Source organism: Rattus norvegicus, chromosome 17 (assembly GCF_036323735.1).
Source record: "Rattus norvegicus strain BN/NHsdMcwi chromosome 17, GRCr8, whole genome shotgun sequence".
Lineage (NCBI taxonomy): Eukaryota > Metazoa > Chordata > Mammalia > Rodentia > Muridae > Rattus > Rattus norvegicus.
Window position 1 is genome coordinate 30,476,021 of NC_086035.1, and position 24,540 is coordinate 30,500,560.

At 49.8% G+C, this 24,540-nt stretch overlaps 1 protein-coding gene across 4 annotated transcripts in view; it reads left to right on the forward strand.

Annotated features, from left to right (window-relative positions):
- The first annotated feature begins 5,315 nt into the window (after positions 1–5,315).
- Pxdc1 (PX domain containing 1) overlaps positions 5,316–24,540 on the forward strand; it is a 28,995-nt gene continuing 9,770 nt past the window's right edge. The window contains exons 1-4 of one of the 4 annotated variants that reach the window (XR_010058897.1): positions 5,316–6,254; positions 21,749–21,840; positions 22,592–22,709; positions 23,537–23,726. Coding sequence is in view for 3 of the 4 variants with exons in the window: in XM_063276584.1 (XP_063132654.1) it covers positions 5,999–6,254; positions 21,749–21,840; positions 22,592–22,709; positions 23,537–23,632 (562 nt within the window). In the remaining variant the exon portion in view is untranslated. The remainder of the gene's footprint in view (positions 6,255–21,748; positions 21,841–22,591; positions 22,710–23,536; positions 23,727–24,540) is intronic. The other 3 variants (XM_063276584.1, XM_006253841.5, NM_001025719.1) reach the window with 3 other exon arrangements.

The window sequence follows — 24,540 nt, forward strand, 5'->3', positions numbered from 1 at the left end:
ATCAAACCAAACCAAACCAAACCCATAGACTTGCCCATAGCCTGATCTCAATTGCTTTCCTCTTCCCAAGTGACTAGCCTGCGTCAAGTTTACAAAACAAACAAAACAACAATAACAAACAAAACAACAACAAACAAACAAAAAAACCCTAACCAACATGAAGCATGGGAAGTACGGCGTTTCTCAAAGTACTGTAGGGTGACTGCAGTAATAGAAGAAATTAAGTCATTGTTTCATTCTAATGTCCTCAATCCAAATTTTGAGCATGGAAGTTTTCACTCTTTGATTTTAGGCTTACTTTTCACAGAAAATTTTAAAAAAAAATCTGACCATAATTCCTTAAAAAAAAAATAGGGTCCACCTATGTAACCCTGGTCAGCCTGAAATTCACTATGCAGAAACACTACGCTGGCCTCAAACTCACAGAGATCGGCTGTTTCTGCCTCTTGAGGGCTGGAATCAAAGATGTGTACCACCATGCAACCATTGCACACACTAAGCTTACACTCTAAGACCCCACTCTTGAGGGACAGTAACCATGAACATTGTCCTTTTTCAAGGTGGTTCAATACAGAGGACTTACGCTTCCAGTACAACTCAGGGCTGACAATGAGTTGTGAAAAGGGCGGTTTCTATGTGAAGGTCAGATTGTCCGTCCGTCTCATTCAGTTCTTTGTGCCATTGGCTCACTTGTTCAGCAGATGGACAGTGAGCCTTCAGCAGGTGCCAGGCCCTGTGAACTGGTGGCCCCAAAATGGTTACCAGATGTGGTTGAAGCAAGCCCTTGACCTGTAAAAAAGTCCATTTTAGCCAGATAAATGTGGTAGCTACTTCATGATGACTATGAACCCATGTAGACACCACCGCATCTCCTGGCACCTTCCTGAGTAGGAGAGGCTGTGCCGTGATCAGCTATGCTACCTACACAGAGCAGCTTATAGATGACCAAGAAACTCTAGGTCCCCATCAGCAATGCAGAAGCTCAAGCTCCATCCAGGTTCCCAGGACCTGCTTTGTATTGAGGTCCTGGGAAATTCACCGGCCCACTGCGGTTGAGATGCGCTTGTGGGAAGAGTGCATAGGAACACATAGTTTAGGCAGTGGAGGAAGACCATTCCACTGGGAGAGCCTGCCAGCTCTGAGTGTGGCCCTGAATGGGACGATACTTAGTGTTTTGGGACAACGAAGGAAGGTCAATATTTTGGGAACGTTGAGGAGGATAGTGAGTGAGTAGTCTGCATCAAGTAGGTCCTCAGAGGTCCTTGGTTTGGGGCTAGGTCCCTGCTCTGGAGCCCCACTCTCCCAACTCCACCCCAGCCACTTCCCCCTCCGTCAAGGGGTAATGATCTCTTCCATGTGCCCTTGGGCTGCCGAGACCTGCTTGCGCCTGAAACCTGTCCACAACTCTGAGGTCGCATTACCTCTGTTTTGAGGAGAAACAGATGAGCTGCAGGCTGCCTGTGTACACATCCTACTGCTGCCAGAGTAACCAGCGAGGCAAAAGTCTCCAAACTCCCCAAACAAGGGATGGAATAGGCTGTCTCTGCTCTGCTCCGACTTTGAATGCTGGGAAGATGGGCTACAGAGGTGGGTAGGTGGGGTTACAAAAGCTGGCTTTACAGGATCCCAGGTTTTCCTGGGAAAACATACTCTGGCTCATCCTCACTCCCTAATCTCAGTTGAGCACCCAGGCTTATTTTGCACCTTGGTTTTGGGCTAGGTCCCTGCTCCGGAGGGACCGCAGGCTGCTGAAACTCATACCTGTCAATCCCTGAAACCTGTTTACAACTCTGTGGTCCCTGCTATTAGGCAGTTGCCAAATATATGGGTCACTCAGGGTTAGATGGAATCTGTGGGTCACTCAGGGATAGGTGAACTCTGTAGGTCATTCAGGGTTAAGTGGAATCTATAGGTCACTCAGGGTCAGGTGGGATATATGGGTCACTAGGGGTCAGGTGTGATATATGGGTCACTCAGAGTCAGGTGGGGGGAAAACTTGCAAGCTTTGTGTTTTCTTTCTCTTCACTCTGAAAGATAAGGGAGAAAGAAAGAAGGAAAAAGAACCCGAGGGGGAAAAAATAAATAAAGTAAGACAATCACGGAAGAAATGCACTTGACTATTCAAGCACCCCTCCCGAATCCCGGCTTTGAGCTCTGTGCAGACCTGTGTGCAGGCCTACTCCTTATTCCTGTGGATGGAACTGAAGTATCTGGTCACAAAGCTCCGCCCTGGATGCAGCTCTGTAATCATAAACTTGGCTTGGCTGTGGAGCAGGCAACCCAGAGAGCTCCTGTCTGCTCTCCATTTTCACATCTCTATTATGTAGCTCCCAGCCCGGAATCAGCCAGTAAGCATGACTTAGAACCCGAAACCATGCCGTGTGCTGTGTATCTGTTACTGACATTTATGTAACACAGGCCCTCAAAGCTGTTCGCTACAGTAATGGAGAGCTTTGGAATTCTTGCTTTAAAATCCCAACTTAATTTGAGATGCTATTCAAAATGTTCCAGATTTCAACTCATGTTGGTTTCAAATGGTCAGCCTGGTACTGTCTATCAGAAAATACCTTTGGTTCTAAGCATTGACTAGTGCCAGACTACATCCCCTATAAATTGAGGTGTACAACAGCCATGTCCTGTCCAGAAGTCAGCATACATACCCATGGCTCCTCCCCACCCACCAACTTACATTCTTTCTTCTCCCTTTTCTATGATGTACCCCGAGTCTTAGAAGAGGGGGTGGGGATTAATACAGATGGCTCATCCAGAGCTGAGCACTCACGGCTACTTATATGTGGCACTTAGACCAGCTATCAGTCTCTACATCAACCATTACCCCCTGCAAAAAAAGACTTCTCTAACTAAAGTTGAGGGCAACACGAATCCACAGGCATGACCATACTATTTAGAAGGCAGTTTGGCAACGCAACCCTTTAGTGAGAAAATTATCACCTTTCCCAGGGCCTGTGATCTCCCCAGTAATGAATGGGCTTTGGACCAGGTTTCTAGCACCAGTCATGAAGTCCCTGCAGTGGAACAGGCCTCTCACATGCTTGCATTACCCAGGAATCCATTATTTTACTAATGGGTACATCTCGCCATGTAGGTCAGCATTGTAGCAGTCAGAGCTGTAATTGATTCATGTTTGCAGCCATAGGGTAGACCCCTGTGCTTACCTACCAGTAGTTTACCCACTCCCTCTGGATGCGCATCTACACACTACCAAACAGTACAACCACACGTCTCTTAGTGTGCACACCGAATCTAGAATCGGGAAACATACTCCCTGGAGGACCTGTTGGGCCATTAGTTATACATATTTTTAGTTTTAGCCAAGTCCTGCCAGCTGCCTACCAAAGGCTTATTTCAGGGGAAGCAGCATTATCAATCTCTACAAGTCCACACTTCCCTTAGAAGCAGACACTTTTGTTCTTGTCAAACTCATCCAATTTTCAAAGGTTAGAAATGCAGGTCTCAAATGTTTCTGTGGAATGCACTTATTCCAGAAATTATTCCATTTATTAATCAAGTGGGAAAAATTGAGATATGAAAAAAAAAAAAGACCATTTCAGAGTGGCACATGCCGCCAAACTCAGCACTCTAGAGTCTAAAGCAGAAGGATCAGTGGTTTGAGTCAGCCTGGGCTACAAAGTGAGATCTTAGATCACAAAGAATAGGGAAGAGGGGCTTGGTGTTTATTCTTGTTCTGAGGTGAGAGAGAGAGAGAGACAGAGAGACAGAGAAACATAGAGAGACAGAGAGAGAGACAGAGACAGAGAGACAGAGACAGAGAGACAGAGAAACATAGAGAGACAGAGAGAGACAGAGAGACAAAGGAAGAGAGAGTAAGAGAGAGACAGAGAGACAAAGACACACACACAGAGACAGAGAGACAGAGACAGAGACTGAGAGACAAAGAGACAGAGAAAGAGAGAGAGACAGAGACAGAGAGACAGAGAAACATAGAGAGACAGAGAGACAAAGGAAGAGAGAGTAAGAGAGAGACAAAGAGAGACAAAGACACACACACAGAGACAGAGAGACAGAGACAGGGACTGAGAGACAAAGAGACAGAGAGACAGAGAAAGAGAGAGACAGAAAGATAAAGGAAGAGAGTAAGAAAGAAACAAAGAGAGACAAACACACAGAGAGAGAGACAGAGACAGAGACACAGAGAGAGACAGAGAAAAGGGGGGGAGGGGAGGGGAGGGGAAAGCACTGTGGAACCTTGACTTCCAGTTTCAGAAGGTCTTCTGTCCCTGCCTGGGTTACTTGAATTACATATGTGAGCCACTCCAGACCCGTGCTATCTTTTTTTTTTTAAGTGAAGTTTCTAGGCTGTATAGAAAAGTGATTAATGGATGCTCTACGCGGCATAAAAGATAGTGTGTTCAACCAGTGACGCTCCAACTGTGACTACTGTTCCTTTGCCATCTAGCTTTACTCCCAGAACTCTTTAAGCATCTACTGTTAATATAAAAACACTTTCTTCAGCGCTCAGGAATGACAGGCTCAAAGAGGAGGCCAGCTTCACCCAGCTAGGTCACTTGAGCAGCAGCGAATTGAAGACTTGATTGTTCCCAGCAAACTCTACCCTAAAGATGGGGCGTTTGAAGAGCTGCTTCTGGGGGATCCTGGGGATGGTGCTGGGGGAGGGGACAGCTTCAGAAGGGACAGGGTTCCAGGTAGGAGTGGAGGCTGGCCCAGGAATGCCTCAGCAGAACTTTTTGGTAAATAGGAGGGGTACTCCCTTGTCCAGGAGGTTTCTGCAGCGACAAAAGCGACCTAAATACCAGCCCGCTGCCGGTGTTGACAAGTCAACGGATATCAGGGTCACTGAGGTCCAGAGAAGGAATACCTGTCGCTAGTTTCTAATGTCTCTGTTCCACACTGGGCTTCGCTGACTCTCTATAACCCAAAAGGCAGAGTCTTTTTCCTCTGTTTTAGGCAGAAGAATGTGTCTGGAACCAACTTAAAATTTTTAATGCTAGACACTGTTTTTCAATTGGGCGCAGTGCGGTGCATTCGTTCTCAGTGGGCAGCTCTGCCAAGGGGGACTTCCTAAGCTCCTCCCGAGTTTCTCTCTCCAGGGAGACCCGTGTCCCCTACAGTTCTGCCCCATATCCTTTTAGCAGACGACCCCACGGGTGGCCGGCCGGCCGATCTCCTGGGGGCTCCTCTTCTAAGAACCACACGGTCTTGCCTTCTGGTGGGTCTGTCCCGCCGCGTCCCGGGCCTCCAACAAGCTAAGGCACGACCGGAATGCGCGGGAGGACCCGGGGCGGAGACGCCGGTAACCGATGGGACACTGGGCGGGCCAGCCTGAGTCCCGGCCCAGGCCGGGCGGGTCGAGGGCGGCGCGGGGACCAGCACCAGTCCCACTGTCCGGATCCCCGTGCGGTATGAGCCCGCGTCCCCGCCCCGTGCGGCGCCGCCTCGGGACTCTGGACTTCAGCGACGTGTCAATCCCACCCCCGCGAGTGCCGGGCAGAGTGCTCAACTCCAGGCAGAATCCCGAGGATTCAGAGTAGGAACGAGCAGAAAGTCGCCCTGCGCTCCGGGAGAGCGCAGGACCCGCCCCGCTTAGCAGCGGGCAGACTGGGGAGGCGGCGCCTTGCGTGGAGCCTGGGCCGGGACCGCCCGCGGCGGGTCAGCGGGAGGCAGGAGGGAGGTGCTGCAGCCCGGACTCGACGTCGACGCCCGCACCGCCCGCGATGGGAAGTGCCTTATAAAGCCGCAGCCGGAGCAGTCAGACAGACTCTTGGCGACGCCGCCCAGAGCGCGGGCCGCACGTAGCCGCCCCAGAGTGCGCGAAGAGCTAGAGCACATCCGCGGGGCATCAACTTCTACCCACCGGGACTCTTAACGGCCGTTGCGAGGATCGACCGCGTCCCACAGAGAATTCCTGATCGCCCTTGCCCAGACCCACTCTGCCCAGGCGGACCCCAGTCGGGGGCCGAGGGCGCCCCCGGCGGCAGGGGCATGCGCCTCCCGCGGCATGGCCTCGGCGGTGTTTGAGGGCACGTCGCTCGTGAACATGTTCGTGCGCGGCTGCTGGGTGAACGGGATCCGCAGGCTCATCGTCAGCCGGCGTGGCGATGAGGAGGAGTTCTTCGAGATCCGCACCGAGTGGTCGGACCGCAGTGTGCTCTACCTGCACCGCAGCTTCGCGGACCTGGGCCGCCTGTGCAAGCGCCTCCGTGACGCCTTCCCGGAGGACCGGTCTGAACTGGCGCGTGCGCCGCTGCGGCAAGGTGCGGGGCTGCGGGGCTGAAGGGTTGGGGCATCAGGGGGCTGAGGGAGGGGCTCTGGGGAAGGAACATTGCGACGAGATCGCGTCTAAGTGCAGTGAAATCGGCGGGAAGAGTTTCCTAAAACTCTACCGGGCAACTGACCGAGGACATCTAGACCCTGTCTTCCCTGACTGGGAGCCGGCACGGAGCCTGGGGCGCACACTCTTGGAGGATAAATGAGATGGGTGGGGAAGGGGACAAGGTCAGCAGAACTGTCGCCTGACTGTCCCAAAGAGCGAGCCACTTGTGAAGAAGCGGAGCTCTGCTTTGCCGAGGCGACATCCAGATCTGACAGCTACTGGGTCCCAGCCACCTCCGGAGAACCAGTGGCGGCTGGATTGGGTTTGCTGGAAAGCGTAGAGACAGTTATAGAGTATCAGAATTGGGAAATCTCAGCGGTTATGATCGCTGCCCAGGTCCTGCCCGGTTGGGCCCCATTCGTATTCGAAGATAGTGAGCCTGAAAGCGAGGTGCCACGCAGCAATCTTTTCCACCTCTCCTGGAGGGAGCCGCCCCGCCTGCATCTGTCCGGCCAACCCCAGGGTCCCCACCCCTGAGCTGGGTCCACATTCGGATTTGATTAGCCACAGCCGCCTCCTCCCTGGCCTTGTGACGGTCCTGGTTGGCCCTGACTGTTGTTTTCTCAAACAGCAGTGGCTTCCCCTTTCCCACTGCCAGCAAAAGGACTGGAAGAGTGGAGGAAACTGGAGAGGGATCTTGATAGAGATGGGGAAGAATAAAGTGTGGGGCAGTTAGCTAGTAGGCGGTGGGACAGGAGGGATCAATAGAGCTTCTGAGCAGTGCCTGGCCTTCCAGGGCTTGGAGACCCATGGAACCAAGCCCTCATTTTGGCAGAGTTCTCAAAGCAGCCAGCCTGTGACAGCTTGGGGCGAAGTTACTCAAGGTTAGCCAGTACATGCCTCCTTGGCCGCCTGTCTGGCTAAGGGCTTGAGATAACCTCCGTTTCCCTCCGGTGATAGGTTCCACCAATGTGTGGATTATGGGGATAATTAGCTCCATTCTCATGACACATCCCCTGGCAGACACATCAATTGGATAGATTCCCAAAACCAAGTGAGTGTGGAAGCCGGGAGTGACAAGCCTGGCTTAGATCTCCGTCCCAGCCCCTCCCAGTGCCTGAGCACCATTTTGAGATTAGACCTATTTTTATTGTTTTAAATTTGATATTTTTTTTTAATTTAACAAATGCATGTCTGAGTCAGGAAAGCATAAGGAAGGGGTAGTGATTTACTCAGTGGCTTCTTCTGGAACAAGGCAGGCCATAAACAAGTTGAATTTCCCGACTCTCCCTCTGAGCAGGTCCCAGAGCTCTGCTGTGGCCACAGACAAACTAGAATCATTCATCGTCTATGAGAGTACCTATTGCCCGTGGGGTTTTGTGAGGGGTGAAATGCCTGGTTGTATCTGGTGACAGTGTCTGTAAATGCCACTTGCTTACTGTCAGCACCTTCTTTCTGGCCGGGGGTGCTGGTTGTGGAGAGTGTGGGAAGGGGTGTGGCGTTGGTGTGGAGTCACAGGTGAAAAGGCCTTCCCTGGAGCAGAAGGGAGGAAACCATCTTACCTCTGTTCACCTGGCCTCTTTTGCATTTATGCAACTGTCTGGAGTCGAGTCACAGGCCCTGCAGCGTAGCTGCACAGGCTCCAAAGAGTAAAGTATTTAAAAGTGGTTAGAAGTGGGTGACTATCGTGGAGAAAACCACGGGCTATGAGAGCTGCCTTCAAGTATCTGAAGGGTAGAAAGATGCAGAAGTGGGGGTCAGATGTTCTGACAGAGCTGGCAGGGGCAGCTAGGGTGAGACACAGTGGCTGACAACCTGCTGTGGGACCAGTAGAACTGCCCATCACTGGTGCCAGGTCCTAGCTGATGTAAACCTATTAAGAGGGTCCAGCTAATACTCCCTACATGAAGACGAACCCTGAGAGCAGTAGAGAGGAAACCGTGGATCATGACCCATTCTGGTTCTCCTTTCTCTGCTTCATTCTTCCTTAGTACCACCCCCAGTTTCTTCCGCAAAATCACGAAGGACCCTTTTCTTTCACTGATCCTTTCAAGTCTAGAGGAATCGTGTGCCAAGTAAAATACCCCATAAAACACAAAAGAGGATTCTACCTCTTTTCCATGCAAACTTGTTGTTTGCATTAAAAATCATATCTTCAAACTATCAACAGGAAAGGTGTCAGCCGTGTGGAGTGCTGGCAATTTGATTTCTGTCCATCAGTTTCCCAAATCTGTATTTATTGAAATTTCTGGACTGGATTTGATTTATGTTATCTGGTTTTCATTGGAACATCTTCCCTGGGAAGAGGCTGGTGGTAGACGCTTGACAAGCAGAAGAGTGGGGAGGCCATGGCTCTACCTCATAGTCCCTAATCTTCATGCTGTTGAAGAGGCACTGAGCCCTCTGTCTTGGCTCCTGCAGTATTGCCATGAGAGAGATTTTAGATGGGGAGAATCAGGCTTTCTTCTTCTGTGGTGTTATACTTGGTGGACGTCCACAGCCTTTTTATGTGTCTGACACACAGGCAAGGATAATGGTACCCCTGTGTGGGGTGGAGGCACGGCGCTCAATACCTTACCTCTCTGGCCTTCTGCTTGGCTGAGATCGGGTAGTGCTGATCTCAGCCTTGCTTCTCTCCTGTATGTTTTCTTTATGGAACCAGGTCTCTCCAGTCACTAACTTGCAACAGGTTGGTAGAGAGGAGCTGATGGAGCCACTTCTTGCTGTATTGTCTGTCCTCCTGCCCTGGGAGGGGGAGGTGGCTGCTTCCTGTGGACATTGTGCCTGAGTTGCCACGGCGTCCACCCCCTCTTACTTTTCTGTTCCTTCCACACGGGGCCACGTCTTGTGTCTAAGTGCCCTGTGCTGTGTGATACCTACTGCTTCAGATTGTGAGCAAGACCTCTTCATGTGTTTACCTCTCGCATGTATGGGAAGGCATGTGCTTAAAAGAAGAACGGTGCAAATGTTTCCTGCTGACCAAGATTTGAGACTCCTGGAGTATTTTGATCCTCTTTGTAGTAAGCTCTCATTGCAGGGTGGTGACGTCTGAGGTGGCCTGGTTATCTCTGCTGCTACAGATTCTATTTCAAAGTGGCCACGTGAGCTCAGACTTCCGATGACTGCATTTTGAGTTTACATTCATTTATGTGGTCACATGTCGGCTGCCAGGCACCGTGCGGGTGCTGGGGTCAAGGTAGAGAGTAGCCAGCAACAGCTAAAACTGTTCACTATCCTTTTGGTTCCTGCATTTTGGTTAGGAGAAATGCATTAGTAAGCAGGATTGATACCCAATAAAGTATGCTAGATACTGATAAATATTCAGAAGAAACTACATAAGCCACAAAAGAGGGGATGACTTTAGGGGCTGGGGACATATTTTGTTTTTAGACAAGGGGGTCAAGGATGATCTTACTGAGTTAGAGATTCAAAGGAAAAAAACCAAAGCAGTGGGCACCTGGGGCTTCCAGACAGATAGAGAACACTCTGGGGTTGGGGGCTGGCAGTGGAGAGATCAGTATAGTTGCAGTGGAAAGTGTAGGTTAGGGAGCTGGAGAGGCAGATGGCGGTCAGTCACGATCTCCGTCCTCACTGAGGATTCCGAGCCAGGCAGTTGATTGAACCCCAGCTGATGTGCTGAGATAGACAGAGAGAGATCATGGAGGAAGCGCGGAGGGCTGCTGGGACCAGGGGTGATGGAACAGGCGTGAGAAGGGGCTGCACCCTGGCCTGGAAGGGAATGCCGTGGAGATTCTGAGGGACTAGAATCCTGGCACACTGTGTTGCAATGGAACCACGTCAGGGGTTATGGAGTAGGAAGGGCTGGCTGAGGGGCCAGCCTGGAACCTGGCATTTAGCAGGCCAGATTGTAACGTGAACCCGCGCGTGGTGTTCCTGTGCTTGCTGTGTTCGGTTTCGTCACCAATGCTGAGCACCTTCGGTGTATAGGACACTGTGTCTCCCTGGACTCGAGAGCCTCACCTGATACAGCATGGCTCCACATCCCAGACATGGGCTCTGTTCTCCGGGTCTGCCCCAGCTCCCCATCGTGTCATCCTCACCTGGAGAAGTGTGACGTCACCGGCAGACGGGAGAACGGTGCCTGGTGGACTGACCAGCTGCGGTTCAGAGGCTCTAAGTTGTTTTCTTAGCGAGCGTGCTGTAGGCGGGTCTGGACCTGGACAGCAGAGCAGGGTGAGCCTGGCCAATGATGTTGGGGTGTCAGGATACTTACTGCCTGTGGCGTTTGCTGCACCCTCATCCCCATGTAGAGCTTCCCAGGCACATCTGCCCTCCTATCTGGGCAGCTTTTGCTTCTTGGATTTGGCCATTTCCTCTGACTCACCATTTATTAATTGATTGATTGATTGATTGATTGATTCTTTCATGTATAGAGCCCCCCTGACCCATCCCGTCCTGGGGTGCCTGCTCCTCCTCCTTCTTTCTTGTTTTGTAATTGTTCCCAGATCCCTACCCTGCTGCCCACCCCAGGCTCCACTCTGACACCCTTGACTCCCTTCTTCCATACATGATTTCTTGGCTGCACTTGGTTTCTGATTCCCTGACTTCATGCCCTAGGTCTTGTATTATGACTTGGCCACCAAGACACATGGGCTGCCTTTCCTAGCTATAGATGGAACCAGTTAGAACGTACATAGCTGGCAGCTTGTACCTATATCACAGCTTCTCCCATGGGATGCTGGAGGGAGAAGCTTGTCCCTTCTTCTCCACCAGGCCTCCCTGTGAGCCTGCAGGTAAGGCACCCCTGACCCTGTGGAGTACTCAAGTGGCTCTGCAGAAACTTAGGTCCCTTCCATTTCAAAAACCACTTTGGGCCTGATATTTCTCTGCTGCTTTGGCAGACACTTCCCAGAAGTAAAAGGAGATCTATCCCTGCAGTGTGCATAGTTGACAGAGTAGCATGTGGACAGTAAGGCAGAGAGAATCAGAGATGAGGTACCTCGCCACAGAGCTCAGATTGCAGCAAGTGAGGAGTGTGGGTTTGAACTTGGGAGGATGGGAGCTGGCAGGGAGGTACAAGCCAGCCTGTGTTTTGCCTGAGTGTCTTTGAAGGTCAAAGTCGGGCCACTGCACCTTCCCCTGGGCCAGCAGCAGGCTGGGGACAATCGATTGAAGGCACTGGCTGTCATGGGTTGGCACTGCCATGGCACAGGAAGATAGTTATAGTATTTTTATATGTTGCATGCTGGGAATTGGACCCAGGACATCCCCGTACCTACTCTGCTTCTGAACTAAACTCCCAGCCCCACGGCAATGCTGTTTTTGACATCTTTGGGTCCCAGTATGCATGTACTGTCTGTTTTCAGTTGTCATCACTTAAAAGGTTGTGTTTTGTCACTTCTCGTTCCGGAGAAGACCTTGAGAGCCCCTTGATCTGACTTTTGTCCCTGCTGCTGGGAAGACAAGAGGGGGCAGAGTATGTGCTGTTCATTCCCAGCAGCCACGGTATCCCCCGAATAGGGGGTCTGTGTGCTCCTGCACTGCCAACTGTTCTGATGACACCGAGGGCTGGTGCCTGTCCTTATCCCACCCCTGAGCGAGCAATGATGGCCACAAGCTATTTCTTGGAACTTACACATGCAAACTCCCTTTTCCCATTTGTTTGGAGAACAGACGTCTGCTTACCCTTCGCTGATGAGGAAAACATGTCGCTGTACTTGGACAGAACAGGGAAAGGAAGGGAGTGGAAGGGACTCTGCTTGTAGTGTCCCATTGTTACCTTTCCTGTGTGAGGACATCGAGGGCCTGACAGATTGGGTGGCAAAGCAGGAGACACAGCCAGGTCACCATAGGAGGGCACTGCCTTTGCTCCCAGACAGGTGGGAGCTGCTCTGTGCCTTGTGGCTGTCAGCCAAGTAGCCTAATCCTCAGGGTTTGGGATTTCTGCCTTCCTCCTCCCCTTCCTACTCTTCTCCCTCCTCCCCTTCCTCCTCCTCCTCCTATTTTCTAGTAAGCATATAAAGGAATAGGTTTCATGGTGACAGTACATACACGTATTTTATTCTAACTTGCCGACTAAACTGCCCTCGCCTGTCTTCCCTCCTAGCTGGTGGCTCATTCTTGATATGATAGCAATAATAACATCTGCATGGCAAGGTGATGAGTCCTACTGAGTGACTGTAGCCACAAAGTGCCCAGCACCAAGCTAGACACATGGAGTTGCTGGCTTCCTCAAGATGTCTGTCCTATAACCCCAGGAAAGGGGTTCAGGCAGGAGAATGTGGAGACCGCAGCATCCTAGAAGGCTGACACACCTAAGAAACTTCTCACTGCTCCCAACAGTGCCCTTTGCAGGTGCGACCCCACCCTCCCACTGACTCCCTGCCCTGGCTGAGAGAGCATAGCATTTACCACAGTGGGACTGATTGGGCCTACGTTTATTGCTTGGTGTGGGTCAGACTTGAGTGACTGGGGAATCCTGGATCAGTGTGTGTGTGTGTGTGTGTGTGTGTGTGTGTGTGTGTCACTCTAAGAAATAGAATCTCCAGGCATGTGGCTTGCTTGCTGCCAGAACCTGCCTGGGAGGTCATGGTCTCCTTAAACTCTGTGGGACTTGCCTTTCTCTCCACCTCAGTTCTCACCACTGCACACTCTCCCAGCTTCAGGGCCTTTTGTGGGCCTTTACACTTCCATACTTGTTCGTCCTTCAGACCTCAAGTGAGTAGGGGCATACTCTGTGTAGTCCTAGGGCCTGAGCCCTGCCCACCATGTGCGGTCAGTGTATGCCTCCTGAACACCTTGTGGACAGCACAAATATCCAGGAGAGGCAGGGTTTCTGCCCAGGTTTGAGCTATGACATCCATTCACCAACACGTGGTTTGTGAACTTTAGACAGTGTGCCTTTCCTGTGTGGAGAGGTGAAGACGGGCAGGTATCTTGTGCCTTTTGTTTAAGCCCAACTGTCAGGGGCAAGGGGGGTAGCTTCGTGGTAGACCATACGCTTAGAATGAAAGATTTTAGGATTGATTCCCAGTACAATAGGAAAAGAATGGCAAAATGAATGGGGTTTTTGTTTGTTTTGTCAAATAGGGTCTCATCTTGTAGCCTGGGCCAGCTTCCTGAATGCTAGAATTACGGGCTTGTGCCACTGTGCCTGGCTTGTGAATGGCTTCTGAAAACTGAGTTCTAGAAAGGGAATTTTGCTTAAGGTGGGAGAAAATAATGAGCAGAGAGGAGGGATTAGGAAACTGGGAGAAATCAGAACGTTCAGTTCAGATGCATTCTTATTTCCCACTTGGAGAAAACAGCTCGGCCCCTTTTGGAGGCCTCTGCTGGGAGCAGGATGTTAGAAGAGGAAGGAAGAATGGTTTCCTCCTGTGGATTCCAGGGAAGTCTCTTCCTGGCCCCACCTCTTCTGCCTCTCCTTTCAGCTTATCATCCCTGGGAGAGAAGTGAACAGGGCGGGGGACAGTTCTTACCTCTGTCTCTGTGATCTCTGCAAACCTGGTTATGCTCTGCTCAACGGGACAGAAGGGAGGGGCAGGCCAACCAGCCAGAGTCCTCTGGCACGTGGTAGGACCCAAAGGAACGTTGTGTGTTCCTCGATGTTCTATCCGGTGTCAACACACACTTGCACACGTGCATGATGTGCTACAACACTGAGCAAAAGACTCACTTGGGGTTTTCTAGGACTTTAGAACCTCCACTGGAGGACCTGACCTCTGCCTCTGCTCTGTGAGCAGACAGGAGTGCCTGTTTAGAGGCTGGGGTTCCTGCTCAGTATTGAGAGCACTTGTCTTAGCAGTTCAGGGCCCAGGTTCTATCCCCAGCAGGCCAGCCTACAAGGAAGAAGGAGGGAGGAGATATTTAGAAATTATGGGAATACGTTGTGTCCAGAATCTGAGGTTTACTCAGCCTTTCAGTAACAAACCTCTCTCACAGCACACAAATAAATACGGTCAGCTTTTCCGAGCCCTGTGTTTTTGTGCACAGCCTGTTGATGGACGCATTTGTTAAATGGGCAAGAAGCCATTTCAATGAGGTTTGTTATCTGGCCCCATCAAGAAGTTTCCCCAGGGCTGTCCTTTGTCGGGGAGCCAGAAAGCTTCCTCCCTCTTAAGAGAGGCAGGTGCTGTGAGCCGTACACAACCATTAATACATTTCTTCTCCATTATCCTCTGCTTCATCTGGCCTTTATTAACCAGAATTCCTCTGCAGAGGAAGCACTAATGTTAGAAGGGCTCCGCCAGCCCCCCCCCCCACCTCACCCTAACCAGCCCAAGTCTTCTGCAGAGGAAGCCTGGGGCATTTGTCAAAAGTATTGAAACCAAACTCTGTTTAACAGAAACACAGGACTTCAGACCCAGGTTTCTGAGACGATGAAACTATTTTGTTTATGCTTGCTTCATTGAGTTTTGGTTCCAGGAATAAAGCAGGTGTTTACTTTTGCTAAAAGCAGCTAATTATGAAACAACCACAAACTATGTTCTTGTGAGGCTAAAGCCACACCCCTGGAGTGGAGGGGGGCAGCTCTGGGCTGACTTTGTTTTGAAATAGGGTCTCCCTATGACGTAGCTCTACCGTGTGGAACTCCCTGTGTGAACGAGGCCTGCCTCTGTCTCCTAAATGCCAGGATTTGAGTAATGCACCACCATGACCAAGCAGGCTGGCATTTAGTCCCCCAGTATTTATGTATTTGGGTTGCTGAAATATATATGATATTGTTAATAATTTGTTAAGCTTTTAACTTAACTGCTTGTACTAAGCTTGGATAAAATCCTTTTGCACAAACTGTGTGTTGGGAAATTTTAGAAGTTGAGGTTATATGAATAATTTTTCAGAAACCAGAAAATTTTCAGGGAGAATGAAGACTTCTGGGTCAAATTCTTCCCATGTTGAGTAGTGGGCAAAATTATTTTGTTTGCAAGAGGAAATCCTTAGGCTTATGTGATGTGTTGGCACCCTCTGCTGGTCACCACTGGAACTACAGCCTCCCAGTAACACTTGAGCGCATCTGTTCAGTCATCATTATCTTGTCCACCTGCAGTATCGTTCATTACAATCTCAGATAACAAAATTATGTTATACACTACTTGGAAATCACAGCTCTTATGCCTGCTTCATTCAGGTTTGGTTCCAAGAATAAAGCAGGTGTTTGCTTTTGACAAAACCAGTTAAACACACACAAATTCTCTGTTCTTTTCTTTCAAGGCAAGAAAGGACCCCTGGGCAGCTCCAGGCTGACTTTTCTTAAATCACTAGTGATATTTGGAATATCAAAACCAGAAGCTCTGGGTACTCTAAGGTTATTGTATTTAAATACATTAAAAAATAAAGTTGAAAATTGTGGTTTATGATAGGCAAGTGATATTTGGAAAAGCTGGTTCAAGCCTTTAAGAGCTAAATGACTTGAGTCCCAAGGGAAAATTTAGCAGGTGCAATAGGAAAGGGTGTGAATGTGAACAAGTAGGGCACTGTGCTAGTAGCCCTCCTGCTTGAACCTATGGCTCCTGTCACCTGTTCCTGAAAAATTAAAGCAGACCCATATGTGGACTGCCCTCAGAGCTCTGCCTTTCACAGCTGGTGCTTGGAAAGCCTGATTATCAGTAGTATAGTGACATCGGAAATTTGGGGATCCCACCAGCTGTGAAACTAAGAAACCCCAGGGGTGTGAAACAATCAGAAGTTTCCAGAGGAAAATTTATTTCATTTTCTGCATTGTAGTCCTGGAATAGTGGGAGGTAGGTATGTGTGTGTGTGTGTGTGTGTGTGTGTGTGTGTGTGTGTGTGTGTGTGTGTACGCACTCATGGATGTGTTCATTTCATGTCAAGATACTTTTTGATAGAAAACATTTTATAATTGATTGAAGGGAAGTGATGTCCAGGACCCCAAGGAAATGGCCCTGTGAGCTTTGGGGTTTGGGGCTGTCAGAAGCCAGGTGGACTGGTGGACTCATCTGTGCCTTGTTGGCCTGGAGGTTGATAGAGATTAAGATCAGGGATGCTGGATGCTGGCTTTTCCTGCTTCTTGAGGCTCGCTCCTTAGCCCAGGAGCTGTAACTACAGCGATGGTCATCAGGTTGTAGTGCTGTTAGGAAAATGTCAGAGAAATCCACCGTTTCGCAAAGCTGCTGTACCACCTGGGGAAGGCACAAGTGCTCTTTGTCACTCAGCGAGAGAGGTTCTTGGAGACAGGATGTGGCTCCTTAAGAAAACTGACCTAGACAGTCAGCTTGATTGTCACCAGAGAGCCGGCACGCAGAAGTAATGGCCGAAAGCACCTGTCTCACAGCTTGAGAGAATCACCTGCTGCCTCTTTGCTCACATGTGAGGGTCCCACAGGCTTCCTTCCCAATTCAGATGCTTCCCGTTTCAGGTCTCAAACACACTTGCTTTTCCAAAGAACACCACTTGGCTTTCATTCAGAAGCACAAAGACTGGTCTAAGGAAGCAGATGCAATCAAACCAAATCAGACTTGTAGTCTGAATGCCCCTGTGTCCCGGATAGTGCTCTCCTGGCCGCCTGTGCCAGACACAGGCTGCACTGTGGGCATGGGAGACCTGTTGGCCAGCAGGATCTGTTTTCTCAGTGCTTTCCCAGAGCTGTGAGAAATGGCATGGAACCAGTAAGGTATTCTGGGATCACATCCAACAGAGCCAGCATTCTGATGCTGTTTCCAGAGGCCCGAAGGACACCCTTGCTTTTCTCTACTGCATCCTGGGAAACGGAACACAGCAGAAACAGAGCACAGGGCATGAAGTTCATGTTGAGCATGAGACAAACAGCAAATGTATTTTCAGTAGACAAGCTGTTACTATTGTGTTCCTCCCGGCTTATCTGAAATTCACAGTTCACTCAGTTGTGAAATCTGGCCGGCTTGAAAGACTGATTGTTGTTAATGCCTTCCTATTGCTGTGATAAAACAGTGACCGAGGCAACGCATGAAAGGAAGAGCTTATGTAGCCTTAAAGTTCCCGATGGGATAGCATGTCAGCAAGCAGTGGGCATGCAGCAGGAGCAGGGAGCCCAGAGCTCACATTTTGCGCCATAAGCAAGAAGACTGAGAACTGGAAACAATGTAGGTTTTTAAACTCTTGGTAGTTTTTTTTTTTTTTTTTTTTTCGGAGCTGGGGACCGAACCCAGGGCCTTGCGCTTGCTAGGCAAGCGCTCTACCGCTGAGCTAAATCCCCAACCCCAGGTTTTTAAACTCTTAAAGACTGCCTCTTGTAACACACTTCCTCCAATAAAGCCACACCTCTTAAACCTCCACAAACAACGTCACCAACTGTTCAACCATCCAAGCCTATTTGGGGATGTTCTCCTTCCAACCAGCACACTGGTGTGAAGCCGTGTGTGTTTCCCTCCCTGTTGGAGCCTGTGAACCCAACCAAGAGGTCTTTCACCACTGTGAAAGATCCATATGAAAGATTCATCTAATGAGCAAGAATCAAAGCTCGTCGTTTGAGAATTCAGAATTGGATGCTTCTACTCAGTACAGTGGTGTGGGCTGGCCATGCACTGGATGCTCAAGACGGTGGTCTCCTACGAGTCATTCTTTCAGAGAATAAGCGTAGTTGTTGTGTCGGTGTGACGGGCCCAGAATGAGGATTGTAGCTCTCAGAAACCAGAGGGTAGCTTTGCCTCTTTGATGAGAGCAGCTCCCAAGGGACTGTTATGTGGTTTATTTGGGGAGGGGTGCATTTATTTCTCTTTACAATAGTCCCAAGGAGTCCTCACTAGGCTCAGTCCTCTGTAGACTACTCTGTAGCAAGGAAGCATGTTCAAAGCAATCTACTGTAAGCATAGAACCTGCATCCTTCTGTACACACACAGCCACACCCTCTTAATGATAGTGATGCTGAGAAAGGTGTCTTTGAGAGAATTCTGTCACTGTGTGACTATCAGGAGTGGATTTACACAAACCGAGCCAGCTATGCTGTTACTAGGTGATATCTCTTATAAGACCAATGTGTCATATATGTCACATATGTCCAAAATGCCACCCTGCCATGTCTGTCTCTGTCTCTGTCTCTGTCTCTGACTCTCAATCTCTCCCCCCTACCCCTTTCTCCACATAAACATTTGAAATCTGCTTGAGGAGCTCAGGGCTTTGACTCCTCTGGTACACTGGTATTTCTGCTTTGCCTTTCCCTTCCTTCAACAGACAGGGGTGGGGTGTATCTTAGGAAGAGCAGGAGGGGGTGGCCCAGTTCCTTCCTCTAGTGATGGTTGGGGTGTTGTGCTTGAGTGTATATAGAGGCAGCATATATGAAGCCTGAAGTTTTCCAGTGAGCCAGTCACAACCAACTCTGTCACCTCTGAGTTACAGTCATTGATGCAGGTGTCAGCTGATGCAGGAGGTCATTGATGCAGGTGGTCATTGATGCAGGTGGTCAGCTGATGCAGGAGGTCATTGATGCAGGTGGTCATTGATGCAAGTGGTCATTGATGCAGGTGGTCATTGATGCAGGTGGTCATTGATGCAGGTGGTCAGTTGATGCAGGTGGTCAGCTGATGCAGGAGGTCATTGATGCAGGTGGTCAGCTGATGCAGGAGGTCATTGATGCAGGTAGTCAGTTGATGCAGGTGGTCAGCTGATACAGGAGGTCATTGATGCAGGTGGTCATTGATGTAGGTGGTCATTGATGCAGGTGGTCATTGATGCAGGAGGTCATTGATGCAGGTGGTCAGTTGATGCAGATGTTAGCTGATGCAGGTGGTCATTGATGCAGGTGGTCATTGATGCAGGTGGTCATTGATGCAGGTGGTCAGCTGATGCAGGTGGTCAGTTGATGCAGGTGGTCAGTTGATGCAGGTGTCAGCTGATGCAGATGTCAGCTGATGCAGGTGGTCATTGATACAGGTGGTTAGTTGATACAGGAGTCAGCCGATGCAGGAGGTCAGCTAATGCAGGTGTCAGTTGATATAGATGGTCAGTTGATGTAGATGTCAGTTGATGCAGGTGGTCATTGTTACAGGTGTCAGTTGATGCAGATGTCAGTTGATGCAGGTGGTCATTGTTACAGGTGTCAGTTGATGCAGGTGTGAGTTGATGTAGATGGTCTGTTGATGCAGATGGTCAGTTGATGCAGGTGGTCATTGATGCAGGTGTCAGTTGATGCAGGTGTCAGCTGATGCAGATGTCAGCTGATGCAGGTGGTCATTGATACAGGTGGTTAGTTGATACAGGAGTCAGCCGATGCAGGAGGTCAGCTAATGCAGGTGTCAGTTGATATAGATGGTCAGTTGATGCAGATGTCAGTTGATGCAGGTGGTCATTGTTACAGGTGTCAGTTGATGCAGGTGTGAGTTGATGTAGATGGTCTGTTGATGCAGATGGTCAGTTGATGCAGGTGGTCATTGATGCAGGTGTCAGTTGATGCAGGTGTCAGCTGATGCAGATGTCAGCTGATGCAGGTGGTCATTGATACAGGTGGTCAGTTGATGCAGGAGGCCAGCCAATGCAGGAGGTCAGCTGATGCAGGTGTCAGTTGATGTAGATGGTCTGTTGATGCAGATGATCAGTTGATGCAGGTGGTCATTGATGCAGGTGTCAGTTGATGCAGGTGTCAGCTGATGCAGGTGGTCATTGATACAGGGTCAGTTGATGCAGGAGGTCAGCCAATGCAGGAGGTCAGCTGATGCAGGTGTCAGTTGATATAGATGGTCAGTTGATGCAGATGTCAGTTGATGCAGGTGGTCATTGTTACAGGTGTCAGTTGATGCAGATGTCAGTTGATGCAGGTGGTCATTGATGTAGATGTCAGTTGATGCAGGTGTGAGTTGATGTAGATGGTCTGTTGATGCAGATGGTCAGTTGATGCAGGTGGTCATTGATGCAGGTGTCAGTTGATGCAGGTGGTCAGTTGCCCAAATCCCTAGCACTTTACCTTTTGTTAACAAAACCAAACCAGAGCCTGAGAGAAACTTTTCAGGACTGACCATAGTTCTGGGATCTAGGTCTCTGGGGTTCTGTTGCAGACATAGGGATTGTGCCATGCTGGTCATACAGAGTCCGGAGCAAAGCTACCATACAAAGGACTCTTAATTCCATCCCTTGAAAGCTGGTGGGAGAGGCTGAAGTGAGAAGTCCTATCTTTACATCGCTCATGGGAGACAGTAAGCTCCACATATGGCCTTGAGCTATAAGACTTTAAAAATAAAATACTGCACAGACTAACAGCCTGTCAGAGCCTGTGGTGACCACTCTGCAGTGCCTATAACAAGTACCGATGCTTGGGTTCCGGAGAGGGCCATGAGTCATGCCCACATGGGTTTTCCCTGAGATCTATTTTTCCTTCTGAACATTACATTTAGATGCTTTGCCTAAATATGGGCTCCGTTTACACAGGCCTTGTGGTCTGGGCAGCTGTCATGGGCAGAGTGAGTCCTCTCCTGTGTCATTAGGGGTAGTGGATTCTGGGACACCCACCCCTTGTGCAGTCATCGTACTGGTGGCAACCGAGGGGTCTCTGGCTAAGCTGTGCTGTGTCTAGGTGTTAGTGACATGGCCCCAGAATGTCCCGCTGCAGGAGATCTTACAGCCCTGTTATACTTCCACTGTTCTATGTGTGACATCAGGATGTCACAGCAGAATCATACATTACAGATAGGCTTCTTGGATGAAAGTTAGCAAGGACCTTATAGGTTAGCGCTTGACACAGGAGGCCAAGCCAGTCCTGAATTTCCCCTATCTGAGGCTTTGTTTCTTGCTCTTTTAAGTCAGAAGTTCTCAAAATAAGCAATTTCTATTTGTTTTCAAATTCCATGCCATTCTGGGAAGCACAGTGAATTGTTAAGCTGTCCGTCCCACCCTGTCTCCCCTGGGATGAGACTGGTTCTTTTGTCTCGGGATATATATATACACGCATATATATGTATATATAACCTGAGCACCAATCATTAGCCATGAGCAGCTGTCTTGACTATTGGGCCTCTCATGTTTGGTATCTCAGTGCTCAGAGTCCCATGAGCCCACTTTTGTTTAATGCTGGTCATAAAATGGGAGAGTAGCTATGTTGGCTGTTCGGGCATGCAAAGAGATGCTATGGATTCTCTCTTCAAAAGAAGAGGTGGATAGTTGCATCTGAATGAGGAAACCAAGACCCAAAAATGCAGGCAGAGGGGGCTACAATCTACAGTAGAGGGTATCATCTGTCCGTGAAATTGTGAAAGCGAAATTCACGACAGCTTTCCCATCTCAGTTTAAACTGCAAGAGCAACAGCCATGGGTACGGCTGTGATTTGAGCTAAATTAGGGTGGAAAAGGCTTTGTCCTTTTAGGTCTGGCTCTATCTGTGGTTTTAAGAATTCAGGGGAGGCACTGAGATGTGTCTACCTTAAGAATAGGACATTTTGCTGTGGAAGGTGACATTGGGGTGGTGTCTTCGAGGGACACCTGTTGTGTAGCTGGTGCATATTTCATCATAGCCTGCTCGCCTGACTGACCCGGCCATTTCTGTCTCTGTTCTAGGGCTGCTTGCCATCAAGGGTGCACATGACATAGAGACCAGGCTGAACGAAGTCGAGAAGCTGCTGGAGACGGTCATTAGCATGCCGTGCAAGGTGAGCAGGGAGGCCAGAGTGACCCATCACCAGCAGGCTTAAAGACAGCTCCCTGCATCTCACTCAGTGTTTCCTTCCCATCAGAAGTCCTGTCAGATCTAGGGAAGGGAGATATCTCTGGGCTCCCTGCTGGAGTCTTTTCTTTCCTGGGGACAGAGTAGAAGGAGAGCTATGAGGTGCGAAGCAGGAGTAGACAGACAGAGGCTTCTCCAGAAGCAGAGGCCTTTGCTCTCTTCCCTCCCCTCAGAACCCTCTCTTCTTGCTTAGATTCAGAGCAGGTACCAGAAGCTAAGAGCAGGGTCAGCATCCACACTGGCAGCTCTGCATTCAGTTACATTTCTTTATAACTGAGTCTGTGAGCTTGGTGCAGGAAATAAGAACCTGGAGGGTCAGGCAGAACTCCTTAGCTCTTAAAGGTTCTGTTTCCCCCGCTGGAAAAATGGGGCACATAGAAGCAACCCAGCAGAGAGTAAAGGAGGCAGCCAGGTGTGATATACCAGCTTCATGCAAAGCATTCCACAGAGCCACCCGCCCCAGCGAGCGGCCTTGCCTGTAGCCACCTTTAAACAAAGAAGCTACAGTGATCCAGTCACCGGGCACAGGCCATCAACCAGCCCCTGCACAGGTCTGGGGCTGTCTCCTGAGCATCACATTAGTTGGGGTCACCTCTGTGCAGAAACACCATCCCAGCACACACGTGGGACCTGCTGTGGAGAGGTTTACCTCTTCAGTAATCACTGGTTGTTCCCAGTATTCTAGGTCTGAGGTTGTCCTCACCTTCTTTGAAAGATCGCCTCTGGATCAGGTGTTAAAAAATGATAACGTCCATAAAATCCAACCCAGCTTTCAAAGTCCTGTGAAAATATCAGGTAAGAGCCTTGCTGGAGGCCTGGGAGGACTGCGGTGAAGGTGTGGGAGGACTGCAGTAAGGGTGTGAGGACTGAGGGGAAGGTGTGAGGACTGAGGGGAAGGTGTGAGGACTGAGGGGAAGGTGTGAGGACTGTGGTGAAGGTGTGAGGACTGAGGGGAAGGTGTGAGGACTGAGGGGAAGGTGTGAGGACTGAGGGGAAGGTGTGAGGACTGAGGGGAAGGTGGGAGGACTGAGGGGAAGGTGTGAGGACTGAGGGGAAGGTGGGAGGACTGCAGTAAGGGTGTGAGGACTGTGGTGAAGGTGTGAGGACTGAGGGGAAGGTGTGAGGACTGAGGGGAAGGTGTGAGGACTGAGGGGAAGGTGTGAGGACTGAGGGGAAGGTGTGAGGACTGAGGGGAAGGTGGGAGGACTGTGGTGAAGATGTGGGAGGGCTGTGGTGAAGATGTGGGAGGACTGTGGTGAAGGTATGGGAGGACTACTATGAAGGCACAGGAGGACTGTGCTCAGTGACTGTGGTGGTTGCAAGACCTTTCCAGTGTGGAACTGGAGGAGAGGTTCAGTCTCCACCCTTGGACTCCAAAAGGTCACTTCCCCAAAACAGAGAAATGATCCCCGAGTTCTTACTAAGCTGTGTAAGTGCCTTCTGCTTGGTGACTGCTGGGTATGTCCTTCTTACTTCCAAAGGGGTTAGCTTGACATATTAGTTAGAATTTACTTAAGATAGAGTATAACAATGATGAAAATAATTAATGAGGCATTCTTTTAAAAATATATTTATTATTTTAATTCTGTGTCTGCCTATGTGTTTTGTCTGCATGTCTGTAGTATATATATTTACATGTGTGTGCCTGGTGTCCACAGAGGCTAAAGAAGGCATTGGATCCCTCAGAACTGGAGTTGTAGACGGTTGTGAGCCGCCAGGTGGGTGCTGGGAACTGAGTGTGGGTCTTCTGGAAGAACATCAAGTATTCTTAACCGCTGAGCATTTCTCCAGCCCCAGGAAAGCATTTCTGAGGTAATGACTGGAACCAGTAGGCCGACTGACCTGCGGAAGTGAGGGAGCCCCTGAAAGGCAGTGTTGAATCTGGCAATCGGCTTTAAGGAAGCTCTTAGCTTTGGCACTCTGGACACTGACGTTTACTGTGCCTTCTAGCACCGAAAGGCAGCCTCTGTAAGGTGGGATCACCATGGCAGGAGCTACGTAGGAAGGAAGGAGCCCATGACCTGTTTGCTGTTTTCCTGAGAGCTGGCTCTACTTGTGCAGAGAATTGTATTTTGTTTCATGTTTTGTTTCTTCAAGAGGCTAACCATTAATTCACTACATAGCCGGGGCTAGCATTGAACTCACAGCAGTCCTCCCCAACTATGTCAACCTCCTTAGTATTGGAATTGTAGGCAAACACCACATGCAGGGTGGCTTTGGACCATGGTACCGAGGAATAATACTTTGTAGGAAAAAGAGCTCATCCTGGTGGCTTCCAGGACTGGGTTAATCAGCTGGTGGCCTAAAGGGTGACACTGGCGTTTATAAGAGGAGAGGGGGACATAAAAGGAGATCCAAGATGGCCTGACTTGTGGAAAGGAGGGGAGAGGAATCTGTTGTCCATCACTGCCTTTCTAAATGGTGAGAAGCTGATGGAACAGGCGCTCAGAGCCGTCTGTGGGAGAGGAGGGAAGACCGGAAGGGACAGAGTGATGTGCTATTGTGTCTTTGTCACACAGGGATGAAAGTCACATTTGTGTGCACAGGTGAACTGGGTGGATGGGTTCTAGGACCTGGCGAGGGAGAGTCCATGACCGTGAGTGCACAGGGTGGGTGCCATTGTGTG